Source organism: Symphalangus syndactylus, chromosome 17, assembly GCF_028878055.3.
Source record: "Symphalangus syndactylus isolate Jambi chromosome 17, NHGRI_mSymSyn1-v2.1_pri, whole genome shotgun sequence".
Classification (NCBI taxonomy): domain Eukaryota; kingdom Metazoa; phylum Chordata; class Mammalia; order Primates; family Hylobatidae; genus Symphalangus; species Symphalangus syndactylus.
The window spans coordinates 15456341-15471769 of NC_072439.2; the positions used below are offsets into that span (position 1 = coordinate 15456341).

The 15429-nt window shown below is 49.5% G+C and overlaps 2 protein-coding genes across 11 annotated transcripts in view; one reads left to right on the plus strand and one right to left on the minus strand.

Moving 5' to 3' along the window:
* Positions 1 to 2626, minus strand: part of LONP1 (lon peptidase 1, mitochondrial) — a 28122-nt gene extending 25496 nt beyond the window's left edge. The window contains exons 1-2 of one of the 5 annotated variants that reach the window (XM_055249992.2): positions 2383 to 2598; positions 2154 to 2283 (exon numbers count right to left, since the gene is read on the minus strand). In XM_055249992.2, coding sequence (XP_055105967.2) covers positions 2154 to 2283; positions 2383 to 2582 — 330 coding nt within the window. In that variant the 5' untranslated portion in view covers positions 2583 to 2598. Of the gene's footprint in view, positions 1 to 2153 lie in introns of all 5 variants that reach the window. The other 4 variants (XM_055249993.2, XM_055249994.2, XM_055249989.2 and 1 more) reach the window with 4 other exon arrangements.
* Positions 2627 to 2709: 83 nt separating this feature from the next.
* The window catches only part of CATSPERD (cation channel sperm associated auxiliary subunit delta), a 61051-nt gene continuing 48331 nt past the window's right edge, over positions 2710 to 15429 (plus strand). For 5 of the 6 annotated variants that reach the window (XM_055249995.2, XM_055249998.2, XM_055249996.2 and 2 more), the window contains exons 1-4: positions 3008 to 3257; positions 7534 to 7588; positions 9994 to 10070; positions 12630 to 12702. In XM_055249995.2, coding sequence (XP_055105970.2) covers positions 3091 to 3257; positions 7534 to 7588; positions 9994 to 10070; positions 12630 to 12702 — 372 coding nt within the window. In that variant the 5' untranslated portion in view covers positions 3008 to 3090. Of the gene's footprint in view, positions 2836 to 3007; positions 3258 to 7533; positions 7589 to 9993; positions 10071 to 12629; positions 12703 to 15429 lie in introns of those variants that run through there. The other variant, XM_063620728.1, reaches the window with a different exon arrangement.

The window sequence follows — 15429 nt, forward strand, 5'->3', positions numbered from 1 at the left end:
AGAACTGCCAGGGGTGAAGTCAAGGATGGGAAAAAGGCCTCCGGGGCAGAGTCCTGAAATGTCAGAAGTACACCAAAGCGGAAACAGCATCACGTTATTGCTGAGGCAGGGCCTCATTCTGTTGCCCAGGCTGCAGTGCAGTGGTGACACCATGGCTCACTGCAGCCTTGATCTCCCAGTTTGAAGTGATCCTCCTGCCTCAGCCTTCCAAGTAGCTGGGAAGACAGGTGCACACCACTGTGCCCGGCTTTTCTTTCTTTTTTTTTTTTTGTAGAGACAGGGTCTATGTTGACCATACTGGTTTCAAATTATGCTCCTGCCTCAGCCTCCCAAACTGCTGGGATTATATATGTGAGACACCGTGCCCAGCCCACATGGCCTCATTTAAGTCCCAGAACAACTCTAATAAGACACTAGTATGTCCAGGTCACAGAGGAGAAGATGGAAGCCAAAGGAATAACTTGCTGAAAGTTACGGAGCTAGGATAGGACCCCACAGGGTCTTGCTCTGAGGCCTGCATCAGTAATCACTACTTAACATCAAGGAAAGGCCTTGGGGCTGGGCGCAGTGACTCACACCTGCAATCCCAGCACTTTGGGAGGCTGAGGCGGCTGAATCACTTGAGGTCAGGAGTTCGAGACCAGCCTGGGCAACATGGTGAAATCCTGTCTCTTCTAAAAATAGAAAAATTAGCCAGGCATGGTGACGGGTGCCTGTAATCCCAGCTACTCGGGGGGCTGAGGCAGGAGAATCACTTGAACCCGGGAGGTGGAGGTTGCAGTGAGCTGAAATCGCGCCACTGCACTTTAGCCTAGATGACAGAGTGCAACTTGGTCTCAAAAAAAAAAAAAAAAAAAAATCTTGGAGCAGCGTTGGAGAAGCTCCCTCTGTCCCCTCTCTACTGGCTGCTGCTCCTCTGAAATGGCCTTTCCCTTCCCAACAGATCCTTGAGATTTGTTTAGAAGAGTCTGGAGGGGTGAGCGCAGAGGCTGACTCACTGTGTGACCTTGCTCCGCCAGTTAAGAGATAACCTTCCCATAGATCCCACTTTCCACATCAGTAGTTTTTTTTAAGGGAAGGGGAGCTGGGGGAGGCGGCTTTTGGGGCCTTCCTACTCTAAAAGCTCAAGTTCCTTACACTCACTGCTTTCTCTATTACATCATCCTGCTCCCTCCCCACCCCCAAGGCTCTTAGTCTGAAATGATCTAATTTCTACCACCGGAATGACTTGTTCACTACAGTATTCTCAGCACTTGCTACGTGGTAGGAGGTCAAGAACACACTGAATAACCCACCCCTTCCCACCCTCCTAAGCCTCCTGTCCCATCCATGCTCTACTATTTCTCGTAATTATTGCCTAATACAATATCGTTACTAAACATCTTTATTGCCTATCTCATCCTGCCAGAATGTAAGCTCCAAGGCAAATTTTTTTTTTAAGAGAGAAGGTCTCGCCATGTTGACCAGGCTGTACTCCAGGGTTCGAGCAATCCTTCCACCTCAGCCGCCAGAGTAGCTGGGAGTACAGCGCGCGCCACCATGCCCAGCTTCAAAGGCAGAAATTTTTGTCTGTTTTGTTCACTGCCATATCCCCAGAACCTAGAACACTCTCTGGCAAATAATAAACAATCAAGAAGTATTTGTCTACGAAAGGAATGAATTCTGATCCCAGTGAGGCTCGTAAACAGACGGCAGAGCGCCTGGGGCGAGGAGGTATTACAAAACTCGTGCCAAGTAAGCAGAAAACTAACAGCGCCGTAACACTACTCAGGTCCCTCCCGGCCCCGGATTTCTGTGACCGGGGTTCTAAGTGGATAATCCTAGGCTCAACGGGTTCAACTCCTCTCATCTAACGGATCCTAAGAAATCCGAAAAAGCCCCGGATTTCTGTGACCGGGGTTCTAAGTGGATAATCCTAGGCTCATCGGGTTCAACTCCTCTCATCTAACGGATCCTAAGAAATCCGAAAAGGAGAGGACTTTGGCTCAAGGTTCCCAAGCTAGTGGTGAGCAGACAAGGATTCGAACTGCACCCTTTGAGAAACTTCATGTCTGAAAAAGTTGCGAAACACGAGGGCGCTCAAGTGATCCCACGGTTCAGCCCGCTGCTTGCTGAGGTGGGAAACCTGAGGCCGAGGCGGGGACTCCCATTACCTCGATGATCTTGATAAAGCGCGGGAACACCGGGTTGCGGGTGATGGCGATGAGCGGCAGGTGCGGGAAAACATCGGGAATCGTCATGGGCGTGAGCGCGGTTATGACCGGGCCTTCCCCGCTGCCCGCGCTGCCCCCCGCGCCCCCAGCTCCTTCCTCCGCGCCGCCCTCGGAGGCGTCCTCGCCCCCCGAGAAAGCGCCTCCGCCGCGGCTATTCGCTTCCCAAAACCCCCGCCATTGGCCCCCAATTGCCGGGCCTCGGCCCCACAGTGCCCAAGGAGGAGAGGCGTCGCAGGTCCGCTGGCCGCGGAGCAACCACGCTCCGGCTGCAGTGGGGACCCGCCCCCCGGCGGCGGCCAGCATCGGCCGCCGCAGCGCCCAGCACCGCGCCGCTCCCCACAGCCGCACGTAGCCCGTGCTCGCCGCCATAGCCCGGCCATACTGACGGCTCACACAACTCGCGTCATTTCCGCTCGCCGCGGAACGCACGTGACGCCCGGGGCGTGCCTCGGTACCCGATGAGGGCGTGGCCCGAAACAGCCGCTTCAGGGAGCGGGGCATAAGCGGAGGTGAGGGGGCGGAGTTCGAGCGCCGGATCTTCTCCGCCTCTTCCGGTCTCCCGCTTTAAGTGTTGAAGGCCTTTTCCGGTCATGTGGAAGGCCGTGGACCTGCGCCAGCGCGCGTAGGAAACATTGGTAGTGTTGCAAACGCAACGTTTAGGAACTCATAAGCAGCCTGTGCACACGCTTAGGCGCGCGGACGACATGCGCATGCTCAGACTCTAGACTGGCCACGGGTGGCCGGGTGCGCATACTCAGGCTCTGAGCGCGCTTTGGGGTGCGCAGATTCGGGCTTCCTGGGATTCGTCTGCGCATGCTCAAGGTTCAGGCGGAGCGCGGGGCTGCAATGAGCGGAGGCCAGCTCCCGGGACTCATTGATGCGCATGCGCAGTCTTCAGTCTGCACGTACTCGGATTGTGCAGCGACTCCCTGTGGCGGTTGAGGGGCAGTGGTGGCGGCGGAAGCCCAAGTCGAGGCTGATGTTGATGCTGGTGGCGGCTGTGACCATGTGGCTCCGACCGCTGGTCACGGCTCAGCTCTGCCGGTGGGGCTGCCAGGACTCCTGGGGCTGATGTGCTGCCTTGGGTTGGGAGGGTGCTGGTTCATCTTGGAGCCGAGGCCTGCTCCCCAACCTCACTGAGGCTCCCCGTTTACTTTTTTTAGGAATCGAACTTGACGCCTCGCTCACCCTAGTCCACCCCATCCTCCCAGCCCAATATTAAGCTCTCCCACCTCTTTTTTTTTTTTTTTTTGAGACGGAGTCTCGCTCTGTCGCCCAGGCTGGAGTGCAGTGGCGCGATCTCGGCTGACTGCAAGCTCCGCCTCCGGGATTCACGCCATTCGCCTGCCTCAGCCTCCCGAGTAGCTGGGACTACAGGCGCCCGCCACCACGCCCTGCTAATTTTTTTTTGTATTTTTAGTAGAGACGGGGCTTTCACCGTATTAGCCAGGATGGTCCCGATCTCCTGACCTCGTGATCCACCTGCCTCGGCCTCCCAAAGTGCTGGGATTACAGGCGTGAGCCACCGCGCCCGGCCTAGCCCTCCCACTTCTTTTTCTTTTTGGAGCCGGAGTTTTTGCTCTATTGCCCAGGGTGGAGTGCAGTGGCGCGATCTCTGCTCACTGCAACCCCCGCCTCCCAAAGTGCTGGGATTGCAGGCGTGAGCCACCGCGCCCAGCCTTACCCAGCACATTTTGAAATTTCAGTAAATGTTAGTGGATACTCCAGCCTGCCATGGGGACCAGTTGCTGAAACTCCGTTCCTGCCCTCAGGGAACTCCCACCTGGACTAAACTGTCACATTCAGTAGGGACCTGTGAGCTGCATTCTTAGGGTGTATGGCCTCATTTGATGTTTACAGGAAGATTCCTAATGATTCCTTAACCTTATTTATTAATGTTTTTTGTACAGATGGGGTCTCACTGGCTGGGCGCAGTGGCTCACGCCTGTAATCCCAGCACTTTGAGAGGTGGAGGTGGGCAGATCACTCACTTGAGGTCAGGAGTTCCAGACCAGCCTGGCCAACATGATGAAACCCTTTCTCTACTAAAAATACAAAAATTAGCCGGGCTTGGTGGCAGGTGCCTGTAATCCCAACTACATGGGAGGCTGAGGCAGAAAAATCGCTTGAATCCAGGAGGTGGAGGTTGCAGTGAGCCGAGATCGCACTCCAGCCTGGGTGACAAAGGGAGACTCTGTCTCAAAGGAAAAAAAAAAAAAGAGAGATGGGGTCTCACTGTTTTGCCCAGGCTGGTCTTTTTTTTTTTTTTTTTTTTTGAGACGGAGTCTTGCTCTGTCGCCCAGGCTGGAGTGCAGTGGCACGATCTTGGCTCATTGCAAGCTCCGCCTCCCAGGTTCACGCCATTCTCCTGCCTCAGCCTCCAGAGTAGCTGGGACTACAGGCGCTCACCACCGCACCTGGCTAATTTTTTGTATTTTTAGTAGAGACGGAGTTTCACTGTGGTCTCGATCTCCTGACCTCGTGATCCACCCGCCTCGGCCTCCCAAAGTGCTGGGATTACAGGCGTGAGCCACTGTGCCCGGCAAGCTGGTCTTGAACTTCTAGGCTCCAGTGATCCTCCTGCCTCAGCCTCCCAAAGTGTTGGGGATACAGGCGTGAGCCACCCTCGCCCAGCCATATCCCTGTTTTATTTCATTTTATTTTTTTGAGACGGAGTCTTGTTCTTGTCGCCCAGGCTGGATGGAGTACAATGTCACGGTCTCGGCTCACTGCAACCTCCACCTCCCAGGTTCAAGCAATTCTCCTGCCTCAGCTTCCATAGTAGTTGGGATTACAGGCGCCTGCCACCACATGCAGCTAATTTTTTGTGTTTTTAGTAGAGACAGGGTTCCACCATGTTGCCCAGGTTGGTCTTGAACTCCTGACCTCGTGATTCACCTGCCTCGGCCTCCCGAAGTGCTGGGATTACAGGCGTGAGCCACCGTGCCTGGCCAATACCCTTATTTTATAGATATGAAAGCATACCTAGGAAAATTAAAGACACACTTGCCTAACAACACTTAGCTAGTAAGTGGGGAGAAACATTTTCCAGTGAAATTTACTAGTAGGATTTGTCTCCAGGTCTGAAAAGGTGGGTTATATCCAGTTCTCTCGTTTCCCCACACAGGCTCTCAAAGAATGGTCCCTGGATCAGCAGCATCAAGATCACCGGGGAATTTATTATAATTGGTTAGAAATGCAGTTCCCTGGACCTACTGACTCGGGGACTTGGCAGTGGGACCCAGCAAACGGTGGTTTATCAAGACCCCCCCACCCCCCCAGTGATTCTGATGCATATTCAAGATTGAGCACCTCTGCTGTAAACTATACCGTCCTTCCAGTCACCACACACTCCCTAAAGGAGCCCTAAATACCTTGTTGCAGGACTTCATAATCTTCCTCAACTGGGGTCTGTGAAGGAGCCTTTAGAAATTCTTGGCCGGGCGCGGTGGCTCACGCCTGTAATCCCAGCACTTTGGGAGGCCGAGGCGAGCGGATCACAAGGTCAGGAGATCGAGACCATCCTGGCTAACACGGTGAAACCCCGTCTCTACTAAAAATACAAAAAATTAGCCGGTGTGGTGGCAGGCGCTTGTAGTCCCAGCTACTCAGGAGGCTGAGGCAGGAGAATGGCGTGAACCCGGGAGGTGGAGCTTGCAGCGAGCTGAGATCGCACCACTGCACTCCAGCCTGGGTGACAGAACGAGATTCTGTCTCAAAAAAAAAAAAAAAAAAAAGAAATTCTCAGAAATCATTTCTACATTTTGTGTGTACTTATGTCTGTTTCTGGGAGAGGAGTTTCATACAAATTTCTTTTTATTTTTTGAGACGGAGGCTTGCTCTGTCGCCCAGGCTGGAGTGCAGCGTGGCAAGAGCTCAACTCACTGCAACCTCCGCCTCCCAGGTTCAAGCCATTCTAATGCCTCAGCCCTCAGCCTCCTGAGTATCTGGGATAACAGGCGCCCGCCACCCTGCCCTGCTAATTTTTTTTTTTTGAGACGGAGTCTCGCTCTGTTGCCCAGGCTGGAGTGCAGTGGCGCAATCTCGGCTCACTGCAAGCTCTGCCTTCCGGGTTCACGCCATTCTCCTGCCTCAGCCTCCCGAGTAGCTGGGACTACAGGTGCCGCCACCACGCCCAGCTGATTTTTTTGTATTTTTAGTAGAGACGGGGTTTCACCGTGTTAGCGAGGATGGTCTCGATCTCCTGACTTCGTGATTCGCCTGCCTCGGCCTCCCAAAGTGCTGGGATTACAGGCGTGAGCCACCACACCCAGCCTGTTTTTTTTTTTTTTTTTTTTTTTTTTTGAGATGGAGTTTCAGTCTTGTTGCCCGGGCTGGAGTGCAATGGTGTAATCTCGGCTCACCATAACCTCTGCCTCCCAGGTTCAAGCGATTCTCCTGCCTCAGCCTCCTGAGTAGCTGGGATTACAGGCACGCACCATCACATGCTAATTTTGTATATTAATAGGCTAATTTTGTATATTTAGTAGAGACAGGGTTTCTCCATGTTGCTCAGGCTGGTCTTGAACTCCCAACCTCAGGTGATCCACCTGCCTCGGCCTCCCAAAGTGCTGGGATTACAGGTGTGAGCCACTGTGCCTAACTTTTTTGTATTTTTAGTAGAGACGAGATTTCACCGTGTTGGCCAAGCTGATCTCAAACTCCTGACCTCAGCTGATCCACCCACCGTGACCTCCCAAAGTGCTGGGATTACAGGTGTGAGCCACCGCACCTGGCTCTAATTTTCGTATTTTCAGTAGAGATGGGGTTTCAACAAATTGGCCGGGCTGGTCTTGAACTGCTGACCTCAAGTGATCCACCTGCCTCGGCCTCCCAAAGTGCTGGGATTAAAGACATGAGCCACCATGCCCAGCCTCATCCAATTTTCTAGGGCCTCCTATAACCCGAAGAGCATCAAGAACAGATACTTGGCCAGGTGCAGTGGCTCATGCCTGTAATCCCAAAACTTCGGGAGGCAGAGGCAGGCGGATCACGAGGTCAGGAGTTCAGGACCAGCCTGGCCAATATGGTGAAACCCTATCTCTACTAAAAATATAAAAAATTAGCTGGGTGTTGTGGCGCACGCCTGTAGTCTCAGCTACTCGGGAGGCTGAGGCAGGAGAATCACTTCAATCTGGGAGGCAGAGGTTGCAGTGAGCCAAAATCGTGCCACTGCACTCCAGCCTGGGTGACAGAGTGAGACTCCGTCCCCCAAAAAAAAGAACAGATACTTTAGGGTTAACCCTGAGGTGGCTGAGTAGGGGGAGTCATGCTAAATATTCAATAAAAATGGACAGATGGTCTTTCTTGTCACTTCTAGTGCTCGCACAGTGAGGACAGGAAAAGTGTTTAATGTCATACAGGACATTCAAGGGGTATGTGGCTCCACACTTCAATTCATCCTTTAGTTTTATCTAAGTACAGGATCAGAGGTAACACTTCTTTGTATTTCTTGGGTGCCGGTGTTGTCAGGCATTTAAGATCATTCAGTCTTTACAATTCTTTCCCCTTTGAAGTAGGGATTAATCTTTCCCATTTCACTGAGAAACAAGTTTAGAGAGATCAAGTCATCTGAACAACACCAAGAGGAAGGAGTGGGAATAGAACTAAGATGGTCTGAGTTTTTATCGAGTGTTCTGTTTACTTCTCTCTCAGATAGGAGATTTTATTTTTTGAGACAGGGTCTTGCCCTGTTGCCCAGGTTGGAGTGCAGTGGCGCGATCTTGGCTCACCGAAACCTCCGCCTCCCTGGCTCAAGCGATTCTCATGCCTCGCCCTCCCTAGTAGCTGGGATTACAGATGTGTGCCACCATGCCCAGCTAATTTTTGTATTTTTGTAGAGACGAGGTTTTGCCATGTTGCCCAGGCTGGTCTCGAGCTCCTGGACTTAAGTAACCTACCTGGCTCAGCCTCGCAAAGTGCTGGGATTACAGACGTTCACCACTGTGCCCAGCCTTGATAGGAGATTTTAAAATGCATAGTAACAGTAGAAGCAAACCCTATTACTTTGTTTACCTCATATAATGTCACAGGAAATGTCAGTTTACTTCATGCTTAAAATACATGAAGAAAAAATATTCTGTCAGTTCAAATTCGTTTCCTGTTGACAAAATTGCATAATTTTGGCCAGGCGAGGTGGCTTATGCCTGTAATCCCAGCACTTTGGGAGGCCGAGGTGGGCAGATCCCTGAGGTCAGGAGTTCAAGACCAGCCTGGCCAATATGGTGAAACCCCGTCTCTACTAGAAATACAGAAATTAGCCTGGTATGGTGGCGCGCGCCTGTAATCCCAGCTATCAGGAGGCTGAGTCAGGAGAATTGCTTGAACCCAGGAGGCAGAGGTTGCAGTGAACCAAGATCGCGCCACTGCACTCCAGCCTGGGGCGACAGAGCAAGACTGTCTCAAAAAAAAAAATGCATAATTTCAAAATGGTGTCAGCATTGTGAAACAATCTTCAAGTGACTGGTTTCTAACATGTTTAATATTCATCATTCTCTGGCCTTTCAAATAACTAATCATCTGTAAACAAATAGTAACGTGTATAGGTATGAGATGTGATATGAATAATTACCCTGTTAATTTTTTTTTTTTTTCCTGAGATGGAGTCTTGCTCTGTCGCCCAGGCTGGAGTGCAGTGGCGCAACCTCGGCTCACTGCAACCTTCTCCTCCTGGGTTTAAGCCATTCTCCTGCCTCAGCCTCCCAAGTAGCTGGGATTACAGGCATGCGCCACCACACCCATCTAATTTTTGTATTTTTAGTAGAGACGGGGTTTCACCACGTTGGCCGTGCTGGTCTCGAACTCCCTCCTGACCGCATGATCTGCCCACCTCGGCCTCCCAAAGTGCTGGGATTACAGGGGTGAGCCACTGCGTTTGGCCTGAATTTTTTTAATTTTTTAATTATCATTTCTTTTAGGGACAGGGTCTTTCTTTGTTGCCTAGGATGTAGTGCAGTGCTGAGATCATAACTCACTACAGCCTAAAACTCCTGGGCTCAAGCCATCCTCCTGCCTCAGGCTCCCCAGTAGTTGGGACTACAGGCATGCACTACCATGCCCAGCTAATTTTTATGTTTTTTGTAGAGATGTGGTCTTGCTATGCTGCTCAGGCTGGTCTCGAACTCCTCGCCTCAAGAAATCCTCCTGCCTCAGCCTCCCAAAGTGTTGGGATTACAGACGTGAGCCACCGCACCTGGCCCACCCTGTGAATTAAAAAAACTGTTTATTTGAACATAATTATAGATTTGCAGCAAGTTGCAAAACCAGTACAGGGAGGTCCCAAGCCCTTCCGCCAGCTTCCCCCAGCAGTCACATCTGACATGATCATAGTACAAGGTCAAAACAGGAAGATGACATTGGTACATTCCACCTACCTAATTCGGATTTCACCCTTTATGTTGATAATGATGCGTATTAAAAATTATTTCTGGCCGGATGCGGTGGCTCACGCCTGTAATCCCAGCACTTTGGGAGGCCAAGGCAGGTGGATCACAAGGTCAGGAGATCGAAACCATCCTGGCTAACACGGTGAAACCCTGTCTCTACAAAAAAAATTGAAAAAATCAGCCGGGCGTGGTGGCAGATGCCTGTAGTCCCAGCTACTCGGGAGGCTGAGGCAGGAGAATGGCGTGAACCTGGGAGGCGGAGCTTGCAGTGAGCCAAGATCGGGCAACTGCACTCCAGCCTGGGCGACACAGCAAGACTCTGTCTCGAAAAAAAAAATTGTTTCTATCAGCTGTTTATGGTTATTGATATTAAGATTTTGTGATTATCTCTCTAGGACCGCCTGTATTTTCAGTCTACAACAACGCGTTTGATTAAACATCCTTGCGAGAAAAATATAGCACTATATCTAGGGTAAGCGGCAATTTTATGTACTGTTACCTTCCTTTGAAATTAAAGGAATCTTCCTTTGAAATTAAAGTTACCTTCCTTTGCAATTACCTTCTTTTAGATTTGCCCTCATTCATTCGTTCAACAAACAGTAAAGAAGACGGCTCTGTCCTGTGTTGCTAGTTACTGGCCTGTAGGGAGTCCATAGTCAGGGGCTGGAATTGGAGGAAGGGAGATGAAGAGATCAGCCAGTAACTAAAATAACTGCAGTATAGTGTGGTACCACCTGTCAAAGATGCTTGGTATAAGCACTCTTGGGATGCCTCAGGGAAAAATGCCTAGGAAGTTTCCACTGGGGAGTCGATGACAAAACTGGGTTTTGAAGGATGAATAGGAGTTCACTGGGACGGTGGGAGCAACCAGATGTGTATGGGCTGAGAGCAGAGCATGCAAAGGAATGAAAACACCATGCCCAGCATGCGTGTGAGTTCTTAAGGGTAGCAGGTTAGGAAACCAGGTATGTCCACCATGCCAAGATGCTTACCCTCACCCTGAGGGTAGTGGACGATGTGGGGCTGCATGTTTGTATTCAAGACATCAGTCTGGCAGCATCAAAAAGGGGACCGGAGGCCAGGTGCAGTGACTCATGCCTATAGTACCAGCACTTTGGGAGGCCAAGGCATTAGGATCACTGGAGGATCGCTGGAAGCTAGGAATTCAAAACCAGCCTGGGAATATAGCAAGATCCCAGTGTCTACAAAAAAAAAAAAAAATACAGAAAATTAGCTGGGGGTGGGCTGGGCTTGGTGGCTCATCTCTGTAATCCCAGCACTTTGGGAGGCCGAGGTCGGGGGATCACGAAGTCAAGAGGTCGAGACTAGCCTGGCCAACATGGTGAAACCCCATCTCTACTAAAGATACAAAAATTAGCTGGGTGTGGTGGTGCCTGCCTGTAGTCCCAGCTACTCGGGAGGCTGAGGCAAGAGAATCACTTGAACCCAGGAGTCAGAGGTTGCAGTGAGCTGAGATCGCTGAGATCGCACCACTGCACTCCAGCCTGGTGACAGAGTGAGACTCTGTCTCAAAAAAAAAAAAAAAAAAGAAAGAAAGAAAATTAGCTGGGGGTGGCAGTGTGCACCTGTAGTCCCAGCTACTTGGGAGGCTGAGGTAGGAGGTTTACTTGAGCACAGGAGTTCAAGGGTGCAGTAAGCCATGAGCACACCATTGTACCCTGTCTAGATGACAGAGACCGTCTCTGTCATCAGCAGTTCTTTTATAAATCAGCCATGACCAATTTTAAAACGTAATTATGGCTAGGAGGCTGAGGCAGGAGGATTCCTTGAGCCCAGGAGTTCAAAACCAGCCTGGATAACACAGCAAGACCCATCTCTCTCTCTCTCTCTTTTTTTTTTTTTTTGAGATGGAGTCTTGTTCTGTCGCTCAGGCTGCAGTGCAGTGGCACAATCTCAGCTCACTGCATCCTCTGCCTCCTGGGTTCCAGCGATTCTCCTGCCTCAGCCTCCTAAGTAGCTGGGACTACAGGCGTGCACCACCACGCCTGGCTAATTTTTGTATTTTTAGTAAAGACAGGGTTTTTACCATGCTGGCCAGGCTGGTCTCTATCTCCTGACCTCAGGTGATCCACCCACCTGGGCCTCCCAAAGTGCTGGGATTACAGGCATGAGCCACCGCACCCGGACATCCATCTCTCTCTCTCTCTCTCTTTTTTTCTTTTTTTTAAGGCTATTATGAAAAATACCATTCATGACGGCAACAAAAAATTTAAAAGGAATAGGAATTAACTCAGTATTTTTTTTTTTTTTGAGACAGGGTTTTGCTCTTGTCGCCCAGGCTGGAGTGCAGTGGCGTGATCTTGGCTCACTGCAACCTCTGCCTCCTGGGGTTCAAGCGATTCTCCTGCCTCAGCCTCCCAAGTAGCTGGGATTACAGGTGTGCGCCACCATGCCTGGCTAATTTTTATGTGTGTTTTTAGTAGAGATGGGGTTTCAACGTATTGGCCAGGCTGGTCTCGAACTCCTGACCTCAAGTGATCTGCGTGCCTTGGCTTCCAAAGTGCTGGGATTACAGGCATGAGCCGCCGCACCTGGACAACGCAGTAATTCTTATGTGTTAAAAACCAGAAAATTTACTGGGGAGTTGGGGGAGGAGATCTGGATAATGAAATGATATACCATGTTCATGGATGGCCTTTTCCTATTTAAAAGTTTCCTATATGAAGGAACAAATTGTTTCTTTCTTATATACACATTCCTGGTCTAAAACTATTTACTTTAGTGGAGCTAGAGCCATATAACTTATAAAACTGAAGTCCATCCTGCCACTCAATGTACATTTTATATAGTTTTATATTTGATGTAGTCACACATTTAAACTATTGTTTCTAGAAGTCAAACACCTGGACTACAGACGTTTATTTATGCAAAATAAGTAAATTATATCTAAATGACTCCTGGTTACAATACAAATTTTGTTTGAATGGAGACATTTTAGAGTACCTCTATTGTCTTTTTTCTTTCCTTGTGTGACATTATCCTAATTTAACTTATTTATTGTTTATTTCAGGAAACAAGTTTTTTTCACAACAGATAACTTTGAGACTAGTCTCATTCCATTTACCATCCCTACATCAATGCAGGTAGTTATTTTACTGAGTGATCTAAAGGATGCTAGTATAAGTTATATTTGGGGGAAAATACAGTTCAGAGATATCAGACTGGTCTGTTTTTGTTAGTTTAGAGGTTTATTTTACAATGTACCTCTTAAAGACATTAAGGGCAATTTCTAAGCCTAAAGAAGGGTTGGTTTTATCCTGCCCCTACTATCAAAATAGGCTTTTTATTCCTGAAAAAGAAAAAGAGAGTGGATGTAGGTGCTCTTCCTTACATTGGTTATATTATAAATAGATAGATGGGATGCTGTCTTAGTTTATATGCAGTAATTTCAAGACCTCCCTCGGTCAGGTACAGTGGCTCATGCCTGTAATCCCAGCACTTTAGGAGGCTGAGGCGGGCAGATCAGGAGGTCAAGAGATTGAGACCATCCTGGCCAACATGGTGAAACCCCGTCTCTACTAAAAATACAAAAATTACCCGAGCGTGGCGGCATAGGCCTGTAGTCCCAGCTACTTGGGAGGCTGAGGCAGGAGAATCGCTCAAACCCAGGAGGTTGAGGTTGTAGTGGCCCGAGATCGAGCCACTGCACCCAGCCTGGGCGACAGAGGGAGACTCTGTCTTAAAAAATAATAATAATAATAAAATAAATAAATAAATAAATAAATAATAGACAGGTGGGATGGTATCTTACTTTACATGCAATAATTTCAAGACTCCCTCAGTCAGGTACAGTGGCTCATGCCTGTAATCCCTGCACATTGATTGACCAAGACAGGAGGATCACTTGAGTCCAGGAGTTCAATATCAGCCTGGGCGGCTGGGCGCGGTGGCTCACGCCTGTAATCCCAGCACTTTGGGAGGCTGAGGCGGGTGGATCATGAGGCCAGGAGATCGAGACCACAGTGAAACACCGTCTCTACTAAAAATACAAAAAATTAGCTGGGCGTTGTGGCGGGCGCCTGTAGTCCCAGCTACTCGGGAGGCTGAGGCAGGAGAATGGCTTGAACCTGCGAAGCGGAGCTTGCAGTGAGCCAAGATCGTACCACTGCACTCCAGCCTGGGCAACAGAGCAAGACTCCGTCTAAAAAAAATAAAAGACTAGCCTGGGCAACATAGGGAGAACACTGTCTTTATGAAAGAAAAAAAAAAAGCCCCCCCCAAAATTGTCCTAAACCAAAGCAGGAAAACCACACCCTTAGTGAATATTTGAGAAATTATACCATCGACACCTATGCTAAATAAAGTTTTGGGCTGGACATGGTGGTTCACGCCTGTAACCCCAGCACTTTAAGAGGCTGAGGTGGGCAGATTGCTTGAGCCCGGGAGTTCAAGACTAGCCAGGGCAACTCCAACTCTATATGAAATTTTGAAAAATTAGCTGGTGTGGTGGTGTGGTGGTGCATGCCTTGTTCTAGCAACTCACGAGCCTGAGGTGGGAAGATTGCTTGAGCCTGGAGCTGGAGGTTGCAGTGAGCTATGATTGTGCCACTGCACTCCAGCTTGAGTGACAGCTTGAGACTCTATCTCAAAATAAATAAATAAAAGGCCGGGCGCGGTGGCTCACGCTTGTAATCCCAGCACTTTGGGAGGCCAAGGCGGGCGGATCACAAGGTCAGGAGATCGAGACCACGGTCAAACCCCGTCTCTACTAAAAAATACAAAAAAATTAGCCGGGCGTGGTGGCGGGCGCCTGTAGTCCCAGCTACTCGGAGAGGCTGAGGCAGGAGAATGGCGTGAACCCGGGACGCGGAGCTTGCAGTGAGCCGAGATTGTGCCACTGCACTCCAGCCTGGGCGAAAGAGCAAGACTCCGTCTCAAAAAATAAATAAATAAATAAATAAATAAATAAATAAATAAATAAAAAGTTTTGTCAATTATCGACATACCAATATTTCTCCTAAAAGCGACACTTAGCAGTTAATGCTAGTCATTCATCATTTATACTTTAGGCTTTGTCATCCAAGAAGGTTTTGTTTTGTTTGTTTGATTTTGTGGTTTTTGTTTTTTGAGATGGAGTCTCCCCCTGTCAACCAAGCTGGAGTACAGTGGCATGATCTCGGCTCATTGCAACCTCCACCTCCTGGGTTCAAGCGATTCTCCTGCCTCAGCCTCCCGAGGAGCTGGAATTATCCCAAATTTTAGCCACCAAGCCTGGCTAATTTTTTTTTTTTTTTTTTTGAGAGAGAGTCTCTGTCGCCCAGGCTGGAGTGCAGGGGCGCAATCTCAGCTCAGTGCAGGCTCAGCCTCCCAGGTTCACGCCATTCTCCTGCTTCAGCCTCCCAAATAGCTGGGACTACAGGCGCCCGCCACCACACCCGGCTAATTTTTTGTATTTTTAGTAGAGACGGGGTTTCACCATGTCAGCCAGGATGGAAAATGGTGTTTTGTTTTTGTTTCGTTTTTTTGTTTTGTTTTGTTTTGTTTTTGCTTTTTGAGATGGAGTCTTTGTCACCCAGGCTGGAGTGCAGTGGTGCGATCTTGGCTCACTGCAACCTCTGCCTCCTGGGTTCAAGCGATTCTTGTGCCTCAGCCTCCCGAATAGCTGGGATTACAGGCATGCACCATCATGCCTGGCTAATTTTTTTGTATTTTTAGTAGAGATGGGGTTTTGTTATGTTGGCCCGCTGGTGTTGAACCCTTAACCTTGAGTGATCTGCCTACCTTGGCTTCCTGAAGTGTTGGGATTACAGGCGTGAGCCACCAGGCCCAGCCATAAATGTTTTTCTTCTTTTTCTTTTTTTTTTTCAAGA